Below are 23,472 nucleotides of genomic sequence, written 5' to 3'. Positions count from 1 at the left end.
GGGCATGTCCACATGGGGCAGCTGATGGACATGCTTCCTCTCAGCTCTTGTCATGGCCATTGTGTCCATGTCTCTGGTTCTGTGTGCTTCTAGGGAGAGCAAGATGGGTGGAAACTAACCTAGGTGCAGGGGTATGTCCCAGAGGACCATCCTGGCTCTACCCACCCAGAGATGCGTGTCTGGTCTGGATGGGACCTAAAGAGCTGTGACTGAGGTAGGGTAGGACAGCAGCTGTGGCTCACTTGGTGTCACTGGAGCTGAGTGAGCACGCCTTTGTGCCTTGGTAACCCCTAGCCCTTGGCTAGTCATTTAGGGGTACACAGGGAGAGGTCACAGTTCCACCCTCCCTTTGCGAGGTCACAAGAACCCAGGGGGCATCACAGCAAAGGCAGCCTTGGCTTCTTCCAGGGAGACCTGGGCACCATGAAGCGAGGCCCAGCAGGAGCAGGCACCCATAACTCCATCAGAGGCTGAAGCTTCCTCTGCAGTCAGGCTGGGACAGCGCCTGCAAGGGCACTGAGTGGCTTACTTGGCAAGCTGTCCATATCTACCTTAGCACATCCACACACATTCACGTACTACAACACACACAACTGTATATACACAACACAGGTAACACACACTATAGATATTCATGCCTCACACTCATAAGCACATGTAACATACACACCAGACACGAACGCACAGACTCCCGCTAGCAGCCTTGTCCCATCTCCCCCAGCTCAGCATCACACACACACACACACACACACACCTGTCTCACCTGCCTGGGCTCCTGCAGCTCAGCAACACACACAAAAGCTCCCCAGTTGCATAACTCCCAGCTCTGCCTTGAGCTGTGATCTAGCCTGGTCCCTGACCACTGTCTAGCACACCAGGGCTCCTACTTCCAACCTCAGGTGAGGTTGCTCCAGATGGCCTGGTTCAATGCTTGTCACTCAGTGCTGACTGGATGGGAAGTGCATAGCAGGTTCCAAAGAGCTGCAGGCATCTCACAGAGCCCAACCCAGCATCAAGGAAACGCCCGACGCGGTCTGGGCAGTGGCTTGCACTGACTCAGGAAGGGTGGGCCTCATGGGAGGGCTGGATGGTGGTCACCTGGACTCACAGAACTGGTTTGATAGAAAACTTGCCATCACCACCCTGAGAGGGAAAGCAATCAGCCTGTGCCTACACTGGTCAGCGCCCTCTGCTGGACAGGATCCTAGACACTGCTCCCCTCTGGATCCCAGCTTCCTGGTGATTTCCAGCTCCTGGCTTCGATCTGGTCCTCTTCTGGTTGTTCAAAAGCAGATGGGGCTCTACCATTCTCTCTCAAATGAGTAACAATGTTAAAGAATCTGATTCTTACATATGGGTCCAAGGAATCCTACCTGAATGCTTCCTAGGGAGGCCAATAGCTCATGCAGTGGACAGACTTGGTCCTCAGCAGTGTTTCTTCTGCACTGTCCACTGCTCCATGTAAGCTGCTGGAAGCTTGAGCCACAGGGCGGATGCAGCCTGCTGCTCAGAGGCCATGGTGACAACATGTACAGGACACTAGCAAGCCCAAGGCCACTGGGCTGGACAGGCTGTGCACTGGAGCACAGGGCTGGGAAGGCACATGTCTGCCCCTCTGGAACTCAGGGCAGTGTTCTGGTGGGAGGGGTTACACATGCTCACAGGCTTCCCAGGAGGAAGAGCCACTCCTGCTGAGCTCAGAGGGCAGCAGGCACCCTGCTGTGGGTACAGTCCTTGCCCCACATCTAAATCCTTAGTGAACACTCAGATTTTACCCTGCAGCTCTGTTCCTTTCCTTGGGAAATTCTGTGGAAACATCTGCACACACACACCATACACACTGTATTAAAGTGAGGGCCCGTATTAACTGGAACAAGGGGGCCAGTGCAATGGCTCAACTGGCTAATCCTCCAGTTTCAAGCGCCTACCTCCCATACGGGTGCTTGCTGGTTTGTGTCCCAGCTGCAGCACTCGCTTTCCAGCTCCCAGCTTATGGACTAAGAAAGCAGTGGAGGACAGTCCAGAGCCTTGGGACCCCGCACTCACGTGGATCTGGACGTTTCCAATCAGCTCAGCTCAAGTTGTTGTGGCCACTTGGGGAGTGAACCAGTGGATGGAAGATCTGATCTCTAAATCTGCCTTTCCAACAGAAATAAAACTGCTTATGTTGGCAGCACATACACTAAAACAAACTGGAACAAGGCTTGGCTGAGGTATGCAGACACCGTGACCAGCAGCCACCTAAGGGGCACAGCAGGTGAGGAGCTTGCACACCAGACCGCAGTTTCCCACGTGCAGGATCATGAGGTGGACAGGGGTGCTGGCACGGACCTTACACCCCAGCAGGCCCCACCTATTTCTCATCTGTGACCTAAGGGCTCACATGTGATGGTACAAGTGATCAGCCCCATTTCAGTCCCCAGCAAATAGGGCAGGGTTGCTGGCTGTCCCTGTGGGCTGAGACAGCATGGTGTTCTGGAGGCCAGGGACAGCTGGGATGGCCCCTTAATCATGGTTGCCAGGAGAGTGGTTACCTTGTGACCAAGGAAACGCCAATGGACAGAGCACCAGGACCCCCAAGAACTTTACTCTGAGTGGACTGTCTCACCCAGGCCCTGGGATCACAGCAGGCTGGGAGGGAACTCAGCTGGGTTTGGGAGCTTAGTTTCCATGGTAACGGGAAATCCTGGTCCTCCAGACCGCCTACCACTAGACACAGGTGGTGCCTCCCATGCACTCCAGCATGCAGCATGGAGTCAGGCATGCCCCTCCCTCTTCCCAGGTTCAGAGGGGTTCCCTGGAGAGCAAGCTACTGCCTCTTGAGGCCCTGGGCTCTCAACTCCCTGAAGCAGGCCCAGCCACTCCTGAAATGATGGCAGAACTGGACAGGAGCTAAGGAACAGCTGTCCAGGCCCATGCCAGCCTCACCTCCAAATCCATGGGGTGTGACACTGGGACTCAGGTTCTTAGGTACTGTTGCAGTGGTCTTGTGGCCTCAGCTGCCAGCAAGCAGTCTGCCCTCCCAGTAAGGACAAGTGCTGCCCAGCCAGGGGCTGAGCAGGGCAACAGCCTTCACCCAGGCCTCCCTGAGGGCTTGTACTGGAGCCATGACACCACTAGGTGTCTGGGGCCAAAGAGGGCCAGGTGGCACTGCCAGTGTAGTCATATGGGAGTCCTGCTCAGCTCTGCTCTAGCCTGCCGGTCTAGTGACATCTGCTCTGTGGGGGGCACGTGGAGCCCAGCTGTGGGGAACATGCAGCTTCATACACGTGGTGTACTTCACTCACTTCAAGAGCTGTGAGGTGTCTTCTGCTCCCCAGGGGGGCCTGTTTCTCTTCCCATCCTCAAGGTATGAGGAGGCCCTGCCAGGCTGGCCTGTGGGGGACACTGGCAGCACCGCCAGGGGCCACCCCCTCTACCCTGCTTCCTGTCCTCAGCCCTCAGGAGTGGCCACGGCCACATGGCTACCACAGGAATGACCCATGAACACACGCTCAGCAACGCAGTCACAAAGAGGCACCTGCTGTCCACTGATGCCCATGCCCAAGACGCTGAACCAGAGACTGGTAACTGCTAGGTGTTCTCAGGTGGGGGATGAGTACCCAAGGGTCTCCCCTTTTAGAGTGGATTGCTGAGGAACTTGAAAGGCGATGGCTGCACATGCCACTGCAAGTGGTAGTTAATTTATGCCATGTGACTTGATAGCTCCTTCCTTCCATTCCGAGCAGCAGGCCAGGTTGGGAATCCAAGTCCTGAGCAGGGCTGTCCAAGGCCTGTGTGACCACTGCACACGGGCGGGCCCCTAGCCAGGAGTTGTCCTGATAGGCTGTGCTTGGGAGCAAGGCACGGAACTCCAGGCCGCGTCCACACACCAGCTCCCGCACAGACCCTCTGGGCCCTGGAGATGTCCTGCCACAGTGACATGGGGTCCACTGTCCACTTTCTGGCTACCCAAGGAGCAAGCATGGGAGGCCAGGGATACTCCAGCAGACACAAGCCAGCCCCACACCGTGAGTCCCACCAGACTCTGTAACTGATACCTTTTCTTCTCCAGGGGCAAGGCTGCTTCTGATCCTTCAACTGCAGACCTTTCTGAGGACCCTCCCCCAGCCCAGAGCTCCAGCCAGACGTGCCTGTTGCCCACTGAGCACCAGCCTGCACCCACCCTGGGATGATGGAAGCCCTTGCCTTGGGTGTCCCCACGCACAGGCGCCTGGGGGCACACCCCGAGTGCTCCTTGCATCTCTTTATTATCTGTGCTCATGGCACTGCACGGAGGGGCAGCAGGTACCAGCTACAACACACAGGCCCGTGTGCACTCCCTTCGCGAGCTCATTCAGCAAACCCCAACAGGGCCACAACTCCACCTCAGACTGGCCCGGGGGCCCTGTCATGGCCTGCCAGGTGGTGGGAGTGTGTGATGGGACACGCAAGGACAGCCTCCCAGGGCGATGTGGATGTGTGTGCAGACACTGCCTGCCCCAGGTAGCCCAAGGCACCGGTCACACCTAGAACCCATGGACGAGGCCCGGTGGGTCACAGTTCACTCCAGGCGTTGAGTCCCACACACCAAGGTGGGCAAGTCTTTGTCTCACGACAGAAATGTGTGTGCAACTTAACTCTCCAATGAGACAGCTGGAGGCTGTGATGAGGCTAATGCTTGGCGGAGGCAGCAGGCTCTGGAGACTGAAGAAACTCGTAAGGGTCGTGTGTCCCATCGGGCTGCTCCCCGACGCTGAGGTGAGAAGGGCTTCCTGGAGTGTAGGGAAAGCAGGGCTGACACACACAGGATGAACTCGCAGTGCACAGCCCTGTACCCAAAGCTGTCTGTGTGTGACCCCAGGCCCAGGACAGCTAAGGCTTCCGGACGCATGCCGGCTCACACTGTCCTCCCAGGACACAGGCCGGCTCACACGCTCTCTCCTCCCAGGACACAGGCTCTCTCTCTCCTTCTAGGACACAGAGGCCTTTAGCGCTGATCCCATGTATACCCAGCATGGACCCTGGCCAGGATGGCCACACGTCTCCCTGATATCTCACCCAACCTCATGTGATGCTGGGACACATCTGGAATGGAAATAAGTGTCTCCACAATCTGATCTGGAGCTCACAGCTGCGTGAGCAGCTCTCCCTTGAGGTCTGCAGGAAGGGCACTAGGAACAGAACAGCCAGCTGCACCTGGCCCCCAGGGGTGGAGGCCTGGCCGTGGCCACTCACCCAGGTGGTGGGCATCCCGCTCAGAGGCGTTGGACAGGGAGCTGAGGTTGGACGAGGGCCGGGAGCCCCCCCGCTCAGCCTGTGCTTCGTGCAGGTCCTGCAGGAGCTTCGTTGTCTCGTCCAGGCTAAGGTGGCCGTCATCATGGTGCAGCTCCTTCTTCACTTTTCCTGGGGTCGGGAGGGGACAGCAGGTCAGGCCTGGCCCTCAGAGGACAGGGCTATTGCACGGGTACGGCCTAGGGCAGGGAGCTTCCAAGCAGTGGCAGCACAAGCCAGGCCCCACGTGAGACTTGTTGCATTTACACAGCCCATAGCTCTGGCTCCACCAACAAGGGGCTGGCTGAGCCCATCTCCTGTCACAGTGGACAGCCAGGATTTGCACCCGCTCTCATGATAGCAGCTTCCCTAGCTGGGCTGAGAGGATGGCACCAGACATGCCAAGAGTTTCCATGACCAACCACTCCTGTCCTGCCAGATGGGGTTCCAAGTCAGGTCCCCGAAGAGGGCAGACATGAGGGGCCTGCCTGTGTGCGACAGCAGCAAGGCTTTGGGTCCAGTCGAACAATGCCTGGAAAGGGCCCAGTGGACTCCAGGTCCCCTGAGAGCCACAGTTGAAGGCCACCTGCCTTGAAGGGGAGCAGCCCAAGCCAGTAGCCAGGGGGCAGACTCGGCCTGAGTCAGCAGAGAAGCTCTGGTGCTCGAAAGAGCCAGGGACCCCAGTTAAGGGTCTGAGAGGGCAGCAGACAGCCCTGTGTCTCAGGGCCTGGTGATGTGATGATGGGGAAAAAGCCAACCAGAGTCCAAGCAGAGGAGAACCCAGGGGAGTTCAAGGTTCACAGGGAAGGGTCTGTACATGGTGGAGCTGGAGCAGGAAGAAAGGGCTGCCTGCTGAAGCAGTCCCAGTGCTCCTGGTAGGTCCAAGTGACAAACCCCAGGCCAAATATCTGCACATCACCCACAAATGAGAAAAAGGCAAATCATGCAACACTACAACCAAAGTGTTGACACAGTACAATGGGGGGAAGACCAAGGAAGTGCTAACAAAACAAGAATGGGGATCAAGTATTCCCACACTGTAGGAGCACTGGAACACTGCCAGCACTACCCCTGAAGGAACCCTAGCCCCACACCCCGAGTCCTTGGGCAAACTCTGTGCATTGTCCCCCTGTAGTCTGCACTGGGAGGCAGTGCTGGGTGCTCAATCCTGAGTTTAAACCTGGGACCCAAACAGGAGACCCAGATTCCAGTCTCACAGCCCTGGCCCTTGGGGAATAAATCAGTGATTGGAAGAGCTCCTTAGCAGAAGCAGAGTTCCACTGCACTCAGGGCAGTGGAGGGGGTCGCCCACAGCAGGAAGCAGGGCACCCACAGGCTCCACCAGAATCATCCCCACCAGACACCCACATGTCCCAGGACGAGAGGGCCTGGGGAGTGGCTACCTCAAAGGGACATGAGGAAGGGGCACTGCAAAGACCTCACCGCAGGAACTCATTGGCTCCTTAGTACCAGCAGAGGGTCTGCAACACACAGCCTCTGTGGAAGGTAACTCAAGTCATCTTCCTGGACAAGCTCACACTGACTAACCCCGAGAATCCATCTTCCTGACCAAGCTCATAATGGGCAAGTACACACTAGTCAGTAGAGCCCCTGCTGGACAGGTGCAGCTCATGTTCCACTGCAGACAAGGTAAGCCCAGCATGGGTGGTCCCAGCAGTGCCCACCCATGCCCCAACTGCTAACAGACTCAGTTCATAGAAGGCTCAAGAGCAGAAAAGCTTCTCCCTCCTCCACCGCTGACACACTGGACACCTGAGGTGACGGTTTCTGCCCAGAACCACACAGCTCTGCAGTACACTAGCCCAGAGCTGATCTGACTCCCTAGGCAGTGCCCACTCCTATGCCTGGCACAGCCTGGTGGCTCCCTTCTACTGGCTGGGATGGTTCAGCAGAACCAAGTGCTTCTCTGAGCGCATCAGGACAATGCGCAGAGGGCAGATGTCCCTCACATGGCTCACCCAGGGTACCGAGCATGGAGATATCCAGGGAGACCTCGGGGCATGGCCTCATGGAGGTGAAGTCCAGGGAGGAGGCACTGTTGTCTCCCAGTGTATCCCCAACCTGCAGACAACAGGACAGACATGAAGCTTCCATGAACACAGGGCGAGCAAGAAACAGGAGACACCCTCCACAGGGGCTCCTGAAACCACACCCCGTCCATGCAACAGCTGAGGGGCTATGGGGTGCAAATTCACACGGAGAAAAACCTGTTCAACCACCCCTCCGCACTCCGAAGGGGACGAGGCCATACAACAGTTCCCAGGATCCCTGTAGGAACGCCCAACCTGAGCCCCTCTGCATAGCTACAGTCCCTGGAGGTGAGCCTACAGAAGTCATAGCACCCCCAGTCAGTGCTCAGAGTATAATTTCTACCCTCAGGTTAGGCTGAGGGGTGAGGTCTCCATGTTCTGAGGAATCCACATCCATGTCCACACCTGCCAGGCTCCTGGCACAGGACTCATCATGTGGTTGGCAGACAAGCTCGGCAGCCAGGGTCACCCCATGCCCTGAGGACAGCACACCAGGGACACTGCGGGGAGACCTGGACCTTGAGCTGGGGTGGAAGTGGGCAAGTCACTTCACCTCACCCACTACGATGGACATGACGCTGGCCCCCACACCACAGTGGGCACAATCTCAGCCCCCACACCAGATATAGGCTGCAGAGAAACTGCAGGCCGGCCTCCCTCGCACACTCACCTTCATGTCATCTGGAGGCTTCGTGCGGATGTTTCTCCTCTGCAAAGAAGCACAGGGAGAAGTGTTTGCAGAGGGACAGCCCCTCAGATTTCTCACACACACACATGCACACATGCAGGGGCGCCTCGTGGGTCAAGGTGAGGGTCGGCTGGGGGCTTCACAGCCAGCTTGCCCGTCCATCCTCTGTCTCAAACAGGGAAAAGGTTGTCCTTGGCATAAATGCCAGCAGAAAGTCAGATGTTGCAGCCGAACCTGACAGCTCAGAACCACTCAGATCTGATGGGCCAAGCTGGAGCAAAGGCACCTGAGACCTGCTCAAGTCCTAGGAGGTAGGAGTGAGCGACCCCTCCTAAAACACGTCAGGGTCCCCAGGGCTCTGGGGCCTTGGCTGCGCTGTCGGCTTCCAGAGTGCTACCCATTGAGCTGCTGGAGCAGCAAGGCCTTCAGTCGCCACAGCCTGGGCTTGAGTGTATACACCATGCAAGACAGCCCACTCAGTCTGGGGTCTCTGTTCATAATGACATGTCTGTGAATCATTTATGATTTTCACTTTTTTTTTTCTTAAGAGGAAGAGGCAGCTAAAGTATGGCTAGCTGGCTCACCTCTGGGAAGCCTGTAATGGCTAGAGATCAGCCTAGGCCAGGCTGGCAGCCTGAGACAGAAACCTGGTCTCTGGAATGGGTGGCAGGGTCGGCCTGCACTGGCACTCCACTGCGGAATGAGGTATTTCAACCAGTGGAACAAATGCATACTCATGACCTTCACGTACAAAGTGCCATTATTTCAAAGTTTATTTCTTCACCTGGGTTTTCTTCAGTTACATATTTTAGTGCTAAGTACCAGCTGATGCTGAGCTGAATTCAACATTATTTAAATGTGATCCAAGTTTGTATTCAGGAAAGCAGCTGAAGCAAAAGGTAGAGTGAACTGACAGCACCACCCCATCGCAGGGCGCTAGCTCAGCATCGCCTCTTCCCAAGCATGGGGCAGTCCCTAGATGTCTCGTGACCATGTATTCCTGCCTTACACTGTGCTAAGGCCTGCAGCTGACCTGGAACCTTTAGATAGCAGCATCAAATGGCAACCAGGACAGGTGGCCCAGCTCTCCTGGACAGAGTCCTGCTCAGTAGAGGAAGAATGCCAAGCCTGGTGCTCAGGGCTGGGCTCACCTGCTTCAGCTGGAACAGCATCCTCGAGTGGTCTCCCCCAGTGATCTGGTCCAGCAGGTCATCCACCATCTTCTTGCTGTAGCTCCCAGCATCCTTCACAAACTCCTGCAGGCTGGAGGGGACATCGGGGGAAAGACGCTGCAAGGTGACCGTCAAGACCCACGGCATGCCCCACGACAGAAGCCTGTGGCGGCGGCACTCTGACACTTCCCTGGACATTCCCGGACATGGTGTCTTTACAAGAGCAGGCGATGGCTCTTCTAAATGGATCTGGGATCCAAAACAAAGAGTACACAGCCATAGACATACAATACACTTCGCTAACTTGTATGAACAAAGACGTGATCCACCAGCTTTGAATTCCAGAATGTAAGCAGACTGATAAATGGGTTCCTACTGTCAGTGGGACAGAATGGGTGGAGAACTGATACCTTCTTCGTATTGCTTTGATTTTACACAGACACACACATCTTAATACACCTGGGGACACACCTCTGACTAAACACACACAATCTCGGGCCCGGCGGCGTGGCCTAGCGGCTAAAGTCCTCGCCTTGAATGCCCCAGGATCCCATATGGGCGCCGGTTCTAATCCCGGCAGCTCCACTTCCCATCCAGCTCCCTGCTTGTGGCCTGGGAAAGCAGTTGAGGACGGCCCAAAGCCTTGGGACCCTGCACCCGCGTGGGAGACCCGGAGGAGGTTCCTGGTTCCCGGCATCGGATCGGCATGCACCGGCCCGTTGCGGCTCACTTGGGGAGTGAAACATCAGATGGAAGATCTTCCTCTCTGTCTCTCCTCCTCTCTGTATATCCAGCTTTCCAATAACAATAAAAATCTTAAAAAAAAAAAAAAAAAACCCACACACAATCTCAATATACCCAGAAACAGAACTCCAGGCACACACATATGTGCACCCACACATGTGTACTCATACAGTGCATTCACACATATGCACCCACATGTGTATTCACTCACATTCATGCACGTGTATTCTCACACAAGTACTCACCCACGTGCATACTCATACACGTGTACTCACACAGTGCACTCACACACATGTACCCCACATGTGTACTCACATATGCACACACTCATACAAGTATACTCACACAGTGCACTCACACACATGTACTCACATTTACACTTCTCTTTCCTAGCTGCCATCTGGGGCTCTGCCTTCTCAGAGATGACTGAGTCACTTGAAAGCAAGACAAGTGGCAGCAGACAACAGATGACTGCAATGACCCCTGCACTGCCACCAGTGACTCTTCCCATGTGTTCCAAGATGGCCCTGGCCACTCGCATGCACGTGCAGACATGCGACCAGCACTCACCTGAGTGCACACTGCACGCCTGTCTCATCCCCGTAGGCTGAATACAGCAGCTCGGTCTCATCCGATTTCAAGTCCCCAAACACCGAGTTATTCTGCATGGAGAGAGCAGTGCTGGCACTGGAGAGAAACGTGACTGACAAGGAGAGCAAAGGGCACAGTGTCAAATGGTCACCCAGCACGCATGCACACTTAGCTTTACTGCCTGCACCTGCCCGCATGGCTGGGCCCCATCCCATTCTTCTGTGTGAAACTCTAGCTCTAAGTCTACTCCAACAAGGCAAAGCTTGCTGTGTGAACTAGCAGAATTCATATAACCCTGTCTATATCTCCACAAAATGAAGACTACAGGGAAAGGCTCCATTTCTAGGGGGTGAGCCCCAGCCTGCAGCAAAGCTGTGAGGTGATTGCCAGAAAGCACCTGACAGCAGCAAAGGTGGAAAACACACACGTGACCACAGTTGTGGGACAGGAAGTGACAGTGGAAACTGGGAGGAGGAACAGACACTTTCAATCATTACAAAGATTTCCGTAAATGCCAAGGGGATGGAAAACAGAAGGAAATACTGAACATAAAATGGGAGCCACAAAGCGCTTACTGTACATTTCTAGCCTTGGAATACACATGCGCACACATATGCAGAGACATACTTATATTTCAATCAGAATGCCTAGTCCGAATGCAGAGCAGCCAGAGCCAAATGTCCACCATCGGCAGGCTTCTCTCTGAGCCTCTAGGCAGCACCTAACCCTGGATAAACTGGGGGTGGCATCCTGCTGGAGGAAATGGAACTCCTTCTGGATTACCAGCAGGGGACCCTGAGGTAAGGGCTGGTCCTATGGGCAGCAAGAGCTTGTGGGAGAACACTCAAGGCTCTGGCAAGCGACACACACCAGTAAGGGAGCTCAGCTCAGCTCCGTTACCGCGGTGTCAGCAACCTCCCTGGCAGCCTGTGGGGAGGCCTGGTTGCCCTCTGCCTGTACCTTTGTTCCTTCTCTCGTCCTTGAAGCCCAGCGTGGTGAAACCTGGGAGCAGCTTGCTGGAAAGGGAGCTCAGGTCCACAGGGTGTGTCTCCTCCTCTGCAACGGCAGACATGGCAGACCATGAGCAGCGGCCCCAACCCTGCCACACACCCTTCTCAGCACAGCATGCAACAGCAGACATGGCAGGCCATGAGTGGCAGCCTTGGCTCCAGCAAGGACATCTAAGATAAATTTGCAAAAGCAAACCACTGTCCATAAGATTAACTGCATTTCAAATCTGTCCAAAGTTGCCATAACGAAGTCACCTGACAATCATGCCAACACTTTACATATTTTCAAATGCATCACTTGACACTGTGACAGGAAGTACTCCTGCATGTACTCACACCTGTGACAGGAAGTTTGCTCTGCGTGCTCTGACAGCACCCGCGCCTCACCTCCCTGGCCTCTCCTGATGGCACACCTGCGCTGCTCAGTTCCTCATGCACATACCCCTCATAGAATCTGGGTAAGGACTCCTCAATCCCCAGCAGAAACCTCAATCTCAATGTCCTCTCTCGCTTTAAGATTTATTTATTCTGAAAAAGTTAAGAACAGATAAGGAGACAGAGATATTTCATTTAATGATTCATGACCCAGATGCTTGGCCAGCCCAAAGCCAGGAGAGCTTCATCTAGGTCTCCCATGTGAGAGCAGCAGCCCAAGCATTTGGGTCATCCTCAGCTGCTTTTCCAGGCCATCAGCAGGGAGCTGGATGGGAACAGAGCTGCTAAAACACAGAGGCGCATCCACGTGGGACGCCAGCACTGCAAGCCAAGGTTTTTTTTTTTTAAGATTTATTTATTTTTTATTACAAAGTCAGATATAAAGAGAGGAGGAGAGACAGAGAGGAAGATCTTCCGTCCGATGATTCACTCCCCAAGTGACTGCAACGGCTGGTGCTGCGCCGATCAGAACCCAGGAACCAGGAACCTCCTCCGGGTTCCCCACATGGGTGCAGGGTCCCAAAGCATTGGGCCGACTGCCTTCCCAGGCCACAAGCAGGGAGCCGGAAGGGAAGTGGAGCTGCTGGGATTAGAATCAGCGCCCATATGGGATCCCGGGGCGTTCAAGGCGAGGACTTTAGCCGCCAGGCCACACCGCCGGGCCCAAGTCAAGGTTTTAATCAATGTACAATGTTCTCTTCCTAAGCTAAATTATCAATCAACTCATAAAACACTGCCAATTTGTTTCAGCTAATAACCAAAGCAATCAGTGTACATTCTGTGTGCAGTGAGCATCAAAGGAAACAAAACACACCTCTTCTCTAGGACTGCATGGACAAGGCCAGAACACGCAGTCCGGGAGTGACAGAACATGGGCCTTCCTTGATGAGCCCAATCTCCTTACCTATCTATGAATACTGTTAACTAGGTATGCTCACTGGGTTGCCAAAGACAAGCTTTTGGGCGATCTCTCTGGGAGATGGAGAAGTGGGAAGAGCAGCTCCTACAGCCATGACATATCCATCATGAGAGCTTCTGTGCTGTGATTGCCAACCGGGCCCTTCCAGTTCCCAGACGGCAGCTAGCTGGCTGACATCACACAGCAAACAGACTGAGGACATAGCGGCAAGTTCAATTTGCAGGGCTCCTGGCAGCTTACTGGGAGGGTGACAGCAAGTCCTGCTGCTGCCCTGAGCAGCCTCTAACCGAGGCCTGACTGGTGCCATGCCTCCTTGGCAGGCGCCTTGAGCAGAGGCATGTCCAGGACAGAGAGTAGGAAGTTTCTCATGTTGCCACCTCCCTGGGGTGCAGACATCCGAACACACAATACATGCTGTGTGTCCCTGAAAGCAACCAGAGGGCACAAGGGTGTGTGAACACAGAAGGCGACCCTGCTGGGCACCCACCATCAGCATCCGGCTCAGCCGCATTGACAACACTGTAGAGCAGGCTTCCATCACAGAGCTTCTTCAGGTAGCCCATCTGGAAGAAACGAATAAAGTCTGACAAGACTCCATCAGCCAGAAATGCTGTTTCCCCGGGAGCAATGCCAGAGGCCTCATTGTGCACCCTAGAACCTAATATGGGGCTCGCCAGGACCCTAACCCAAGCAGTTACAGTGTTCATGAGCCTGAGCAAAACGAACGGTGCAGATTGACAAGCACCATGCAGGCAGCTGCAACCCAAAGCTGCACGTCCATTCAACTGGTAGCAAACACATGCCACAGGCTACAGCCCAGCCACAGATTTGATAAGAAGATGAGGAGGAGGGCGACGTGGTGAGGGCGATCTACGTGTGGGGGGCTGTGTGTGAGGAAGACCTTCTGGACAGCACGATCACCAGCCTGCACGCAGAGGTGAATGGAACGGGCAAGATACTTATGTGCAGCCATCCCTATAGGAAGCCACAGTCAAGACAGGATGAACAGGCACTGAGAGAGGTGGGAGATGAGGCCCAACAGCACCCTGGCCAGGGAGCCCACCATGGCAGCAGAGGGAGAATCCAGGGTCTCAGTGTGAAAATATAGCTCTGAGCAAATGGGAACACAGCCGAATAGAGCTTTCCTTCTAAGAGAAATGTGTGCACAGAATGCGTGTGCATGCCACTCTTCCAGTGTGATGGCCCAGACCACACTCTCTAAACAAGGTTTCTCCTTTGAAGGTACCAAGACCCCTTGGAGAAATGCCCACTTCAGAGCCACAGGCTATGGGCAGGGCCCTGTGTCCAGCAGAATGAGGCAGACCACAGGCTCTTGTACAGCTCCCTGTAGGCTTGTTCAGGGAGCAGACATGCCAGCCAACATTGGCCTGACTCTAGCTTGCTTGACCTGACAAGTCCATCACACGTTCTCTAGCTTCCTCACATGCAACCTTATGTACAGTTCAAACACTTAGCATATAAAACAGAACGCAACTAGGGTCTTCTATGACAAGAGCTCAGATAGATGAGGTTAAATACAACTTGACAGTGTACTTTCGCTCATGTGCTGTTACTATGCCAGCCTGGCTGCCCTAAGTCTGCAGGCACAAAGGGGACGGGACCACATCCCGTGGACACACTGCTCTGCAGGCCTGAGAGAGGAATGCGCTAAGGTGAAGGTGCAGCAGTCAAGTCCATGGGACCATGGCAATCCCTGATCACTGCAGGGAGGTGCAGGTCATAGGGAGGATGCTTAAACACAAGTGAGAAGGATGTGGATGAGTCTGAGGGGGTAGCAGGGCCTCCATCAAGTGGAAGGTCACAGGTTGGTCAACTCCCGTGCAGGTGTTGTGAGGAGACCTGAGGAACAACAATCAGCAAGGACACAGGAGCTGCTCCAACTCTAGGACACCCTGCTTTCCCAGGCTGTAGGGCGGCTCTGGGCCCACAGAGGGTCCTGCCTAGATGCTGGCAGTATTCCAGCAGCAGGCCCCCTGATTTAAGACTTAATCAAGTCCACAGTCCCATCCCAGGAGGAAATATTCACAAGGATTTGAGGCAAGAGGACCCTTCTGAGGACATGGGCACTACCTTGCCACCAGGAAGGAAGCGGTTGATCCTATCGCGAGCCTCGTCCGCCGCATGCTCCACCAGCGCCAGCACATGTTCCTCGGCAGTACTGTCTGTCAGACTGCATGCGTTACCTTCAGGCTCAAACACGCAGCTGCAAGGAATGAAGACCAGCATGTCACAGGGGCGCACCCTGCTAGCGCACTCACCGTTCAAAAAGACAAAACGAGATGGAACCCACTACACACTCCCCAACATGTATACCTGGACTGGCTTCTCCCAGTGCTCTCCTTAGCACAGTCCTGTCACCCCTCACATGTCTCACCTCACTCACACCAACACACAGCACTGCACTCAGACCTCACCTTACTCTCACACTGCACCCTTCACAGTTGTCACTCTCACATCAGCAGAGGACTGCACCCTCACACATCTCCCCTTACTCTCATACCAACACACAACACTGTACCCCACACATCTAACCTCATTTTCACACTATCACAGGGTTCTGCAACCTTCACGTCTCACCTCACGCTCACACCCAGAGCCCTGCTGCCCCTCACACATCTTACATCACTTCTAAACAAAGTAAAATGAAGATGTAAGCCAAGTACTGTTCTCATATTCAACTGATAAAAAATTTCATTTGTCTTTAAAAAAGAGGAAAACTTGGAGAAGTACATGCTTAGAATCATTTTAGGCACCTTTACAAAAGTGCCAAAAACTGCTGATGGGTTGAGAACCACACTTCAGCAACACTGGTAACACAAGTTTGGGGTGCTGTCAACAAGGAATGACCCAGAGATTCAGTCTCACACTGCAATGTGGCCCTAGCTTCTTGTGATGGAGAAGTTCTCAATTCCAAAGGCTGACTCAGCTCCCACCTCCCGTGGAAAACTATAAAGTAGGCAAGTCATCGCTAAGCGGCCAAGGGCTACTCCTGTGGTCAGCGTGCGTGGGGCCAGCACTGAGCTCAGCATGCCCCAAGGGACGGCTCCTCCAGTGGTCGGTGTATGTAGGACCAGCACTGAGCCCAGTGTGCCCTAAGGGATGGCTGCTCCTGTGGTCGGTGTGTGTGGGGCCAGCACTGAGCCCAGCATGCCCCAAGGGAACAGATATAGAAGCACAAAGCAAACAGGCTCTGTCTGAATACACGACTTAGGCACAGGCCAACGTCTTAGCACCAAACATCATGAACCAGGCTTCAGGACAGCACAATGGCATGGTGGGACATAGTGGCACACAGCAATTGCAGAGTGTTGGCTGCTTTTCCACAAGGCACTCTTGTCCTCTCAGCTATGACTGAAGTGACCCAGAGCCATATGAGCCTTTACTACAGAGAGTATTCAGTGCAAACATAGCTGGGTCCTGCCCTTGGCCACCACCACAGCAGCCTAAGTCCTACTCCCCGCAGGTCACACCAGAGTGGCCACCTACTGGACACATATTTAAGAAAAAAACAATGGAGGGACTGGACTTACAATTCCCTTAAAGCTCCCTAAAACCATTGCTAAAGGCTAGCATTGTGGCTCAGCAAGCCAAGTCAGCCACTGGGATCATAGCAACTTCTACTAGAGGGTGGGGGGCGGGTTCCAGCTACTCTGCTTCTCATCTAGCTCCCTGCTAACACACCTGGGCAGGCAGTAGCAGATGGCTGACAGAACTGGGCCTTTGCCACTGATATGGAAGACCAGCATGAAGCTCTTGGTCTGGCTCAGACATGGCCATCTGGGGAGTAAACCAGCAGATGGAAGATCTGTTTCTGCTCTACTCTTGTAAGTAAAAAATAAAATTTTGATAATAAAATTCACCACTGACACAATCTGTAACTGAATCTCCATTTCAGCTGCTATGAGGGAGCAAAGGGTAGGAGATCCCAGGAGGCCCTCAGCTGCTGCCAGAGGGAATGGCACAAAGCTGTGGGATCCCCTACACCTGAACAGCCACACCTCTCCAGGCACTGTGCACAGCAGATACCCAGAGTGTGGGGGCTTGTGAACGCTGCAGAAAGCTTGCACAGGCAGTGGCAGATGAGCTGTGGGGCCAGCCATGTGAGCAGGCCAGGCCACAGTGGGCTCAGAGGGCATGTGGCAATAAGCAGGAGTCTGTGGCTTCTTCCAGCTGCAAGGTAGTGTTGGGAAAGCGTGTGAGATGTGGACTGTAAGGTGCCAGGGTGACCATTGTGATATCGCCTCTGCAACAGTCACCTTCCTCCCGAGGGGCAGGCAAGGCACAACTATGCCCCTGAAGCACTGGGCCCGAAGGCTCAGCTCAATACTGCCGAGTGTCCCCGACACCTGGACGCAGTCCTGGAGACTAACGAACCAGCAGCGGCATGAGTGTCCATAGCCACAAGATGGCCTCCCACCCTCACTCCCAGGCAAGTGCACTGTGTACACAGGAGTTACCTCATGACTTCTCTACTCGGCTTTCTGGCTCTCTTGGCCGTTTCTACTTGGACCGGTGCAACCTCGGGAGCAGGTTCCTCAACAGCGGCCTCTCCGCTGCCCAGAAGAGCTGCCTGCTGAGAGAAATCCATGTCCTGCATGAACGACATGCTGCGCCTCAGAGCTAGCAGCCGCTCCTAGAATCAGAAAGCACAGAGCAGGGCTTTACCTCTCCCTCGCAGCTGGCGCGCCGTGACGGTGGGGTGGGGTGGGTGGCCACAGCCTCGCCTTGCCCAGCTGCCAACAGACAGCGCAAAGCCAGGGCACGGCACGTCCTGCACCTCACCCACACGGGACGCAGGCAGCATGGCCCCAGCAGACAAGGGTGTACCATCTGCATTCAAAGAGGCAGCCCTGTACACAGACCCACAGGGTTGGCTGCAATCCAATGAGAGTGACACCCCAGCTTGAGACAACAGATCCAGAGCTGTCCACCAAGCCTAAATGAGATGGGACAGCTAGGTCAGGAGCAGGAGCACAAGGGAGAGGGCGGCCAGGGCCGTCTACTCCATGACGGAGGGGTGCGAGTTGCTGGGCCCAGCCCTCCCTGGGTGCTAACCTTGCTCATCATCTTGAAGCCGGCATGCAGGATCTTCTTGGCAAGCTTGTAGTACACAGTGTCTGGTCGGTTGTACGTCATCGCATTGTCACACATCAGTTTGAAATCTGCCTGGAGATAAAATGAGGACTTAATCAAGTCCAAAACACCACATGAATAGCAGAGCAGGAGGGAAAGGCAGAAACCGGGAGAAAGCAAACTGGCTCTCTGGGCTAAGCCACCATTTTTAAGATCTCTACTAGACGGAAAATTCCTCCTTGCAGAGTTGGTCCAAGTCCAAAGTTCCACGCTGAGCACAACATATATGCTCCCTAAGAGCAAAGGATCTCCCACGCGCCTGCCTTCCCCAAGCTCTCCCTCCTTCCTGTTGGGAACAGAGACACACCTTGCACCAAGCGGCAGCAGCTAGTACGCCTCCAGGAGAAGCAGGGGGGTAAAGTTGGGAGCAGAGGACGTCCTCCACCCCTTAACTCTTCACAGAACACAGCTTCATATTTTGTCCTCAAATGGTTTCCTTAAGATGTGGCCCCACATGAGGTCAGCCGCACTGCACAACTGACAGGACAAACAGGTCCTCGGTACACACCTCCTGCAGTGAGCCAGCCCCTCAGTGCCCCCAGGCCTGGGTCAGCCCCCCAGACGCATGTCCGTCATGTGCCCCAACATGCCCTCAGTCAGGGCCCATATGGGCTGGGCGCTGCTCACCAGGGCCTATAACGACACTGAGAGGACTTGGAGCATGGATCAGTGCTACAGACCTTACTCTGGCCTGGCAAGATTCCCTCCTACAAAGCTTTCTCACTTAGTCTCTATTTGGTCTGTCAGGCTGCAGAGAGTATGTGCAATAAACAGAAACAGGAGAGCCACTTTCCTGAAGAGGATGGAAACCATCGGAAAACTCAACATCTTTTTATTAATGGCACTATTGTCATTCACTTTGCCCCAAAACATTTTTCTTAAGAAAGAAGCAATTTCTGGGTCTGACGCTGTGGCCTAATGGCTAAAGTCCTCGCCTTGGACGCTCCGGGATCCCATATGAGTGCCAGTTCTAGTCCCGGCAGTCCCACTTCCCATCCAGCTCCCTGCTTGTGGCCTGAGAAGGCAGTCAAGGACGGCCCAAAGCCTTGGGACCCTGCACCTGCATGGGAGATCCAGAAGAGGATCTGGGCTCCTGGCTTCGGATCGGTGCAGCACCGGCCACTGTGGTCACTTGGGGAGCGAATCATAAGATGGAGGATGTTCCTGTCTGTCTCTCCTCCTCTCTGTATATATCTGACTTTCCAATAAAAATAAATAAATCTTTAAAAAAAAAGAAAGAGAGAAACAAGCAATTTCTAACTCTCACAGCCAGTACCAAGAAACAGAGTTAAGAGCAAAACTTGAGATACTCCAAGAATTATTTAAAATAATTGGGCTCCGGTTCTAATCCTGGCACCTTCCTATTCAGCTCTCTTCTTGTGGCCTGGGAAAGCAGTCAAGGATGGCCCAAAGCCTTAGCATCCTACACCCTTGTGGGAGACCCGAAGGAGGCTCCTGACTCCTGGTTTCTGATCAGCACAGTTCCGGCCATTGCAGCCACTTAGGGAGTGAATCAACAGATGGAAGACCTTCCTCTCTGTCTCTCCTCTCTGTATGTCTGAATTTCTAATCAAATAATTAAATCTTACAAAGAAAAAAGGAATTATGTTTGTAAAACTTTCCACTCTCTTGCCAGGCCACACTGGTCCTACCAGAACCAACACTCTTGTTCATTCCAGCACATACTTGTCACGCAAGCCAGGCATAGCCAGGCTCCCAGAGCAAACCAGGAGCAGTGCTCACACCAACCACTTCCTAGACTCTCTCAGTAAAGCACCCTCAAGCTCAGAGAACACGAAGCTGCAGAAGGAGCAAGAGGAAACAAATGTCTACTGGAAACAGACACAGAACTCTGCAAAGTAACTCCAGAAAGTGAGTGAATTTACCTTGAATTCTGTGACTGACTTGTACTCATTTGCCACAATCTTGTCTCTCATTGTGCCAAAGTCCATCGGGTGTTTGATGATCATGGAGTACCCAGGAGCGATCGCATCCGTGACAGGGAAGGCAAAGAACCCATGAGGGTCCTTCCTGAAAGCCGAGACAGCTTGACTCAACACAGCGGAAGCCTCAGTTCCCAAAACTGGACGCACTGGCCAGTCGCCCTCCACCATCCCGACAGAGCAGACGAGGCTGGCTTCATCACCCTGCACCACAGCTGCTCCCCTTCCTCCAGTCTCAAGTGTAGGGGCTCAGGTGCTGCACCCCGTCCCCATGTGGGACACAGGGCAGGGCTTGGGGCTCCTGCTCCCACCTGACCCAGGCATGGCTGCAACAACCATTAGGGAATGACAGAGCAGATGGAAGACACCTCTCTTTGTGCTGTCTGCTTCTCATTCTGTCACGCTGCCTTTCAAGCAAACAACCCTTTTCTCAAAAACTAAAAACTACACTACATGCCTTCTAAGACCGTGACAGCATGCTGGCCACAGCAGAGGTGACTAAGCTCTGGTCCTAGCCCTGGCATGCATATCTGAAGCACCTGCCACTGCCAGGTGAATGCCCAATGGGTCAGGAGCCCCCTGATCTGTCTTTGACAGCCCACAATGCTGGGCCACCCCGAGTGGAACAGAGGACCGCTCACACCTTGCCTGCCCCCATGCTCACCTCTGGAGCTGCCGGAGGAAGTGCTCCAGTAGCTGCTGGATCGGTGTGCTCTCGTTCTCAGCTGACAAGTGAAAGATGAGTAAGAAATTAAAAGCAAATAGTGATGAATGTTTGGCTGCAGAGTTTACTATTTGCTATTTGTCAGAACTGGGGACACCCCAAAAGTATCAGACCTGGCCTTGACTCCCACAAAACTGTTGGGTGAAAAGGGCACAAGAATGGGGCTCCCCTTGGGGCCTTGGTCAAACCCAAGGTCAAGATGTGTTGGGAGTCACAAGGGACTCAGGGGAGCCAAGCACCTCACAGACTCCTCCAGCCGGGCCCCGTCCTGACGCTCACAGGCCTGCTTCCCTGTCCTTGGGAACTACATGCTGTGGGCACTAGGAAGATAACCCTTGCCCACAGCCAGTCACAACCACAAGATGCTGGCTCAGAATTCAAGCCACATGTAACCCTGGCAGACGATGCTCAGCTCCTGACCCAAGTTGCCAAGATCTCTGACTTCCTCCAGTCACAGCATGTAGCCACTTCAGACCACCTATTCTGGCCTCTAGACAAAGCTGTTGCTACTTTTCTAGAGTGGGTGTCCCTCACAAGCTACATCAACCCAGCCACCCTCTGATGTGCTCTGATCCCGGCCTTCAAGGTCAGCCAGCCAAGGCCCTGCCAGCTGCCACCTGCTGTTCAGTTCATTCTCACTAGTCTTCCAAAGCAGGCAAACTGCTCCCTGCAGGTGGAAGGAAACACTTCTGAAGAATCAACCAAGCTCTGCTCTAGGGGCCAAAGGCAAAAAGGAGAGGCCCTGAACGAGAACATGTCCATTCCCTTTCTCCCCCAACAAGTGGTGGGTTCTTTGTGTTATTCCCTACTTCACAAGGACAAGCACCAACACTCCAGAGCCTCGGCAAAGGTGCACACTCACCTGGCTGCGTCCGGCAGGCTCTCACGGGCCGATCAGGGGGCGCCTCCACCTCCACCTTCTTGCCAGGGTCAAAGTCGTCAGCTTCCCCCTCTGTGTCACAGTGTTCTTTTTCTCGTTTCCGTTTTTTCTCCTCCTAGGAGATGAAGAAGCAGAGTCAGCGTCATCCCACAGCAGTGTCAGGGCTTTGCTGCACCTGCCCCATCAGCCCCTCAGTGCCTGAGGGGAAACAGGAGGCTGCTCAACGCGCCTCTGCCGGCCCTTCTGGCTGACTCTCCCTCCCCAGAACCCGCTGTCAGCCCAGAGTGATGCCCCAGCACAGAAGTACAGCAAACAATGAGATGGCCTGGCACAGGGGCAGGCTCAGGCCCCTCGCCAGGCTAGCGGGAGGACCTGGCCTGCTGACCCTTACCTTCCGCTTCCTCCTTTCTTCATCATCAAGACGCTTTTCCTTCTCTGACTTCTTCTTCTTTTTCTTCTTCTTTTCTTTGTGTCTCTCTCGCTCGTGGTCAGACCTGTCGTCGTAGTAACTGGAGTCGTGGCCAGATCCCGAGAGCTCAGTCACTTCACTCCCCCCAACCTTAAGGACCAGCTTCAAAGGCTTCTCCAGGGGCTGGTCTGCGTAATCTGCACAGACATGGACAAAGGCTTCACCGAGGCCACGGCAAGCAAACAGGGGAGCCAAACCCACCACCATGGGGCGCTCCTCCTGTCCTTCCTCTGCATGAGCTTTTGGGGTAGCTGAGCCTCCAGCATCAGTTGGCTGGGACAGAAAAACAAGACCTGGTGGGCCCCAGGAGTCCCATGTCCCAAGCCCCTGCCGCCACAGGACCCCAGGGAGGGAGGGAATAAGCAGAGTTGCACCCGATCTCCCCAGGCGCAGCCAAGCACAAGGGGGCAGTAGCCAGGAATCCTTGCCAGCCAGGATGGCACCTCATCCAAAGGTCCAGGACCGCCGCCCGCACCCCAGATCCAGTCCATCTTCCAAGGACCACACCCACCCCTGGGCCTGGACCCTCACCCACCACAGATCCAGTCCACCTTTCAAGGACCACACCCACCCCTGGGCTTGGACCCTCACCCACCACAAATCCAGTCCACCTTCCAAGGACCACACCTACCCCTGGGCCTGGACCCTCACCCACCATAGATCCAGTCCACCTTCCAAGGACCACACCTACCCCTGGGCCTGGACCCTCACCCACCATAGATCCAGTCCACCTTCCAAGGACCACACCCACCCCTGGGCCTGGACCCTCACCCACCATAGATCCAGTCCACCTTCCAAGGACCACACCCACCCCTGGGCCTGGACCCTCGCCCACCACAGATCCAGTCCACCTTCCAAGGACCACACCCACCCCTGGGCCTAGACACCCCGCCTGCCAGCTGGAGACACCCTCATTCCCAGTGTCCAGAATCCCAGTCCACCCACGATCCCTGGATCCGTTCAGCCCCAGTGCCAGCGGCTCCGCTCACCAGCCAGAAACCCACTCAGCCGCAGCCCAGATCCCACCCACGCCCTTGTGACCTGTCCACGCCCCTGAGGTGGGTGCGGGGTCCGTGCCAGGACCCTCCTGAGGAATGTGCTGGGGAGCCCCTGAAGAGCGTGCGGGGCGGGGAGGACCCTCGGTCCGGGCCAGGACCCTCCTGAGGAGCGTGCCGGACTCCTTGAGGCGCGAGCCGGGGACCCCTCGGCCGGCGCCGGGACCCCGTCGGCCCGCGCCGGGATCCGCACCCCGAACGTGCCCGGGCGCGTCACAAAGCGCTGCCGCCTCACCCTCGTACGAAGAGCGCCACTCAGTCTTGTGCTTCTTGTGCTTCTTGCCCATGGCGGCGGCGGCCCCGGGCGCGGGAAAGCGGAGGCCGAGCACCGCAGACAACCAGGGAACGAGCGCGGGGTGCCGCGCCGGAAGCCGCCCCGCCCCG

The 23,472-nt window shown here is 55.0% G+C and overlaps 1 protein-coding gene across 6 annotated transcripts; it reads right to left on the bottom strand.

The window, feature by feature from the left end:
- Positions 1–4,034: 4,034 nt before the first annotated feature.
- BRD9 (bromodomain containing 9) lies at positions 4,035–23,472 on the bottom strand. 6 transcript variants are annotated; one of them, XM_058680157.1, is made up of 17 exons: positions 23,324–23,472; positions 21,956–22,170; positions 21,547–21,679; positions 20,625–20,685; positions 19,904–20,048; positions 17,940–18,050; positions 17,342–17,517; positions 16,566–16,661; positions 14,955–15,087; positions 13,351–13,426; positions 11,460–11,555; positions 10,479–10,611; positions 9,144–9,255; positions 7,975–8,013; positions 7,233–7,335; positions 5,218–5,385; positions 4,035–4,754 (listed from the first exon to the last, which is right to left on the bottom strand). In XM_058680157.1, the coding sequence occupies exons 1-17, from the start codon at positions 23,373–23,375 to the stop codon at positions 4,654–4,656; spliced, it is 1,950 nt and encodes a 649-aa protein (XP_058536140.1). In that variant the 5' UTR covers positions 23,376–23,472; the 3' UTR covers positions 4,035–4,653. The 6 variants fall into 6 exon arrangements, with proteins under 6 accessions (XP_058536140.1, XP_058536141.1, XP_058536142.1 ...); XM_058680158.1 differs by having other exon boundaries at positions 17,342–17,457; XM_058680159.1 differs by having other exon boundaries at positions 17,342–17,454.

Source organism: Ochotona princeps, chromosome 23 (assembly GCF_030435755.1).
Source record: "Ochotona princeps isolate mOchPri1 chromosome 23, mOchPri1.hap1, whole genome shotgun sequence".
NCBI classification, from domain to species: Eukaryota; Metazoa; Chordata; class Mammalia; order Lagomorpha; family Ochotonidae; genus Ochotona; species Ochotona princeps.
The sequence above is the reverse complement of the archived record's forward strand: the minus strand, read 5'-3'. Positions and strand labels throughout refer to the sequence as shown.

Bases quoted from the DNA above. Each gene is read 5' to 3' on its own strand.
- BRD9 (XM_058680157.1), bottom strand. From the start codon at position 23,375: ATGGGCAAGAAGCACAAGAAGCACAAGACTGAGTGGCGCTCTTCGTAC. The intron at 20,686-21,546 runs GTGAGTGTGCAC...TTCACTTGTCAG, and splicing joins AGCCTGCCGGACGCAGCCAG to CTGAGAACGAGAGCACACCG. The intron at 8,014-9,143 runs GTGAGCCCAGCC...GCTTCTTTGCAG, and splicing joins TGCTGTTCCAGCTGAAGCAG to AGGAGAAACATCCGCACGAA.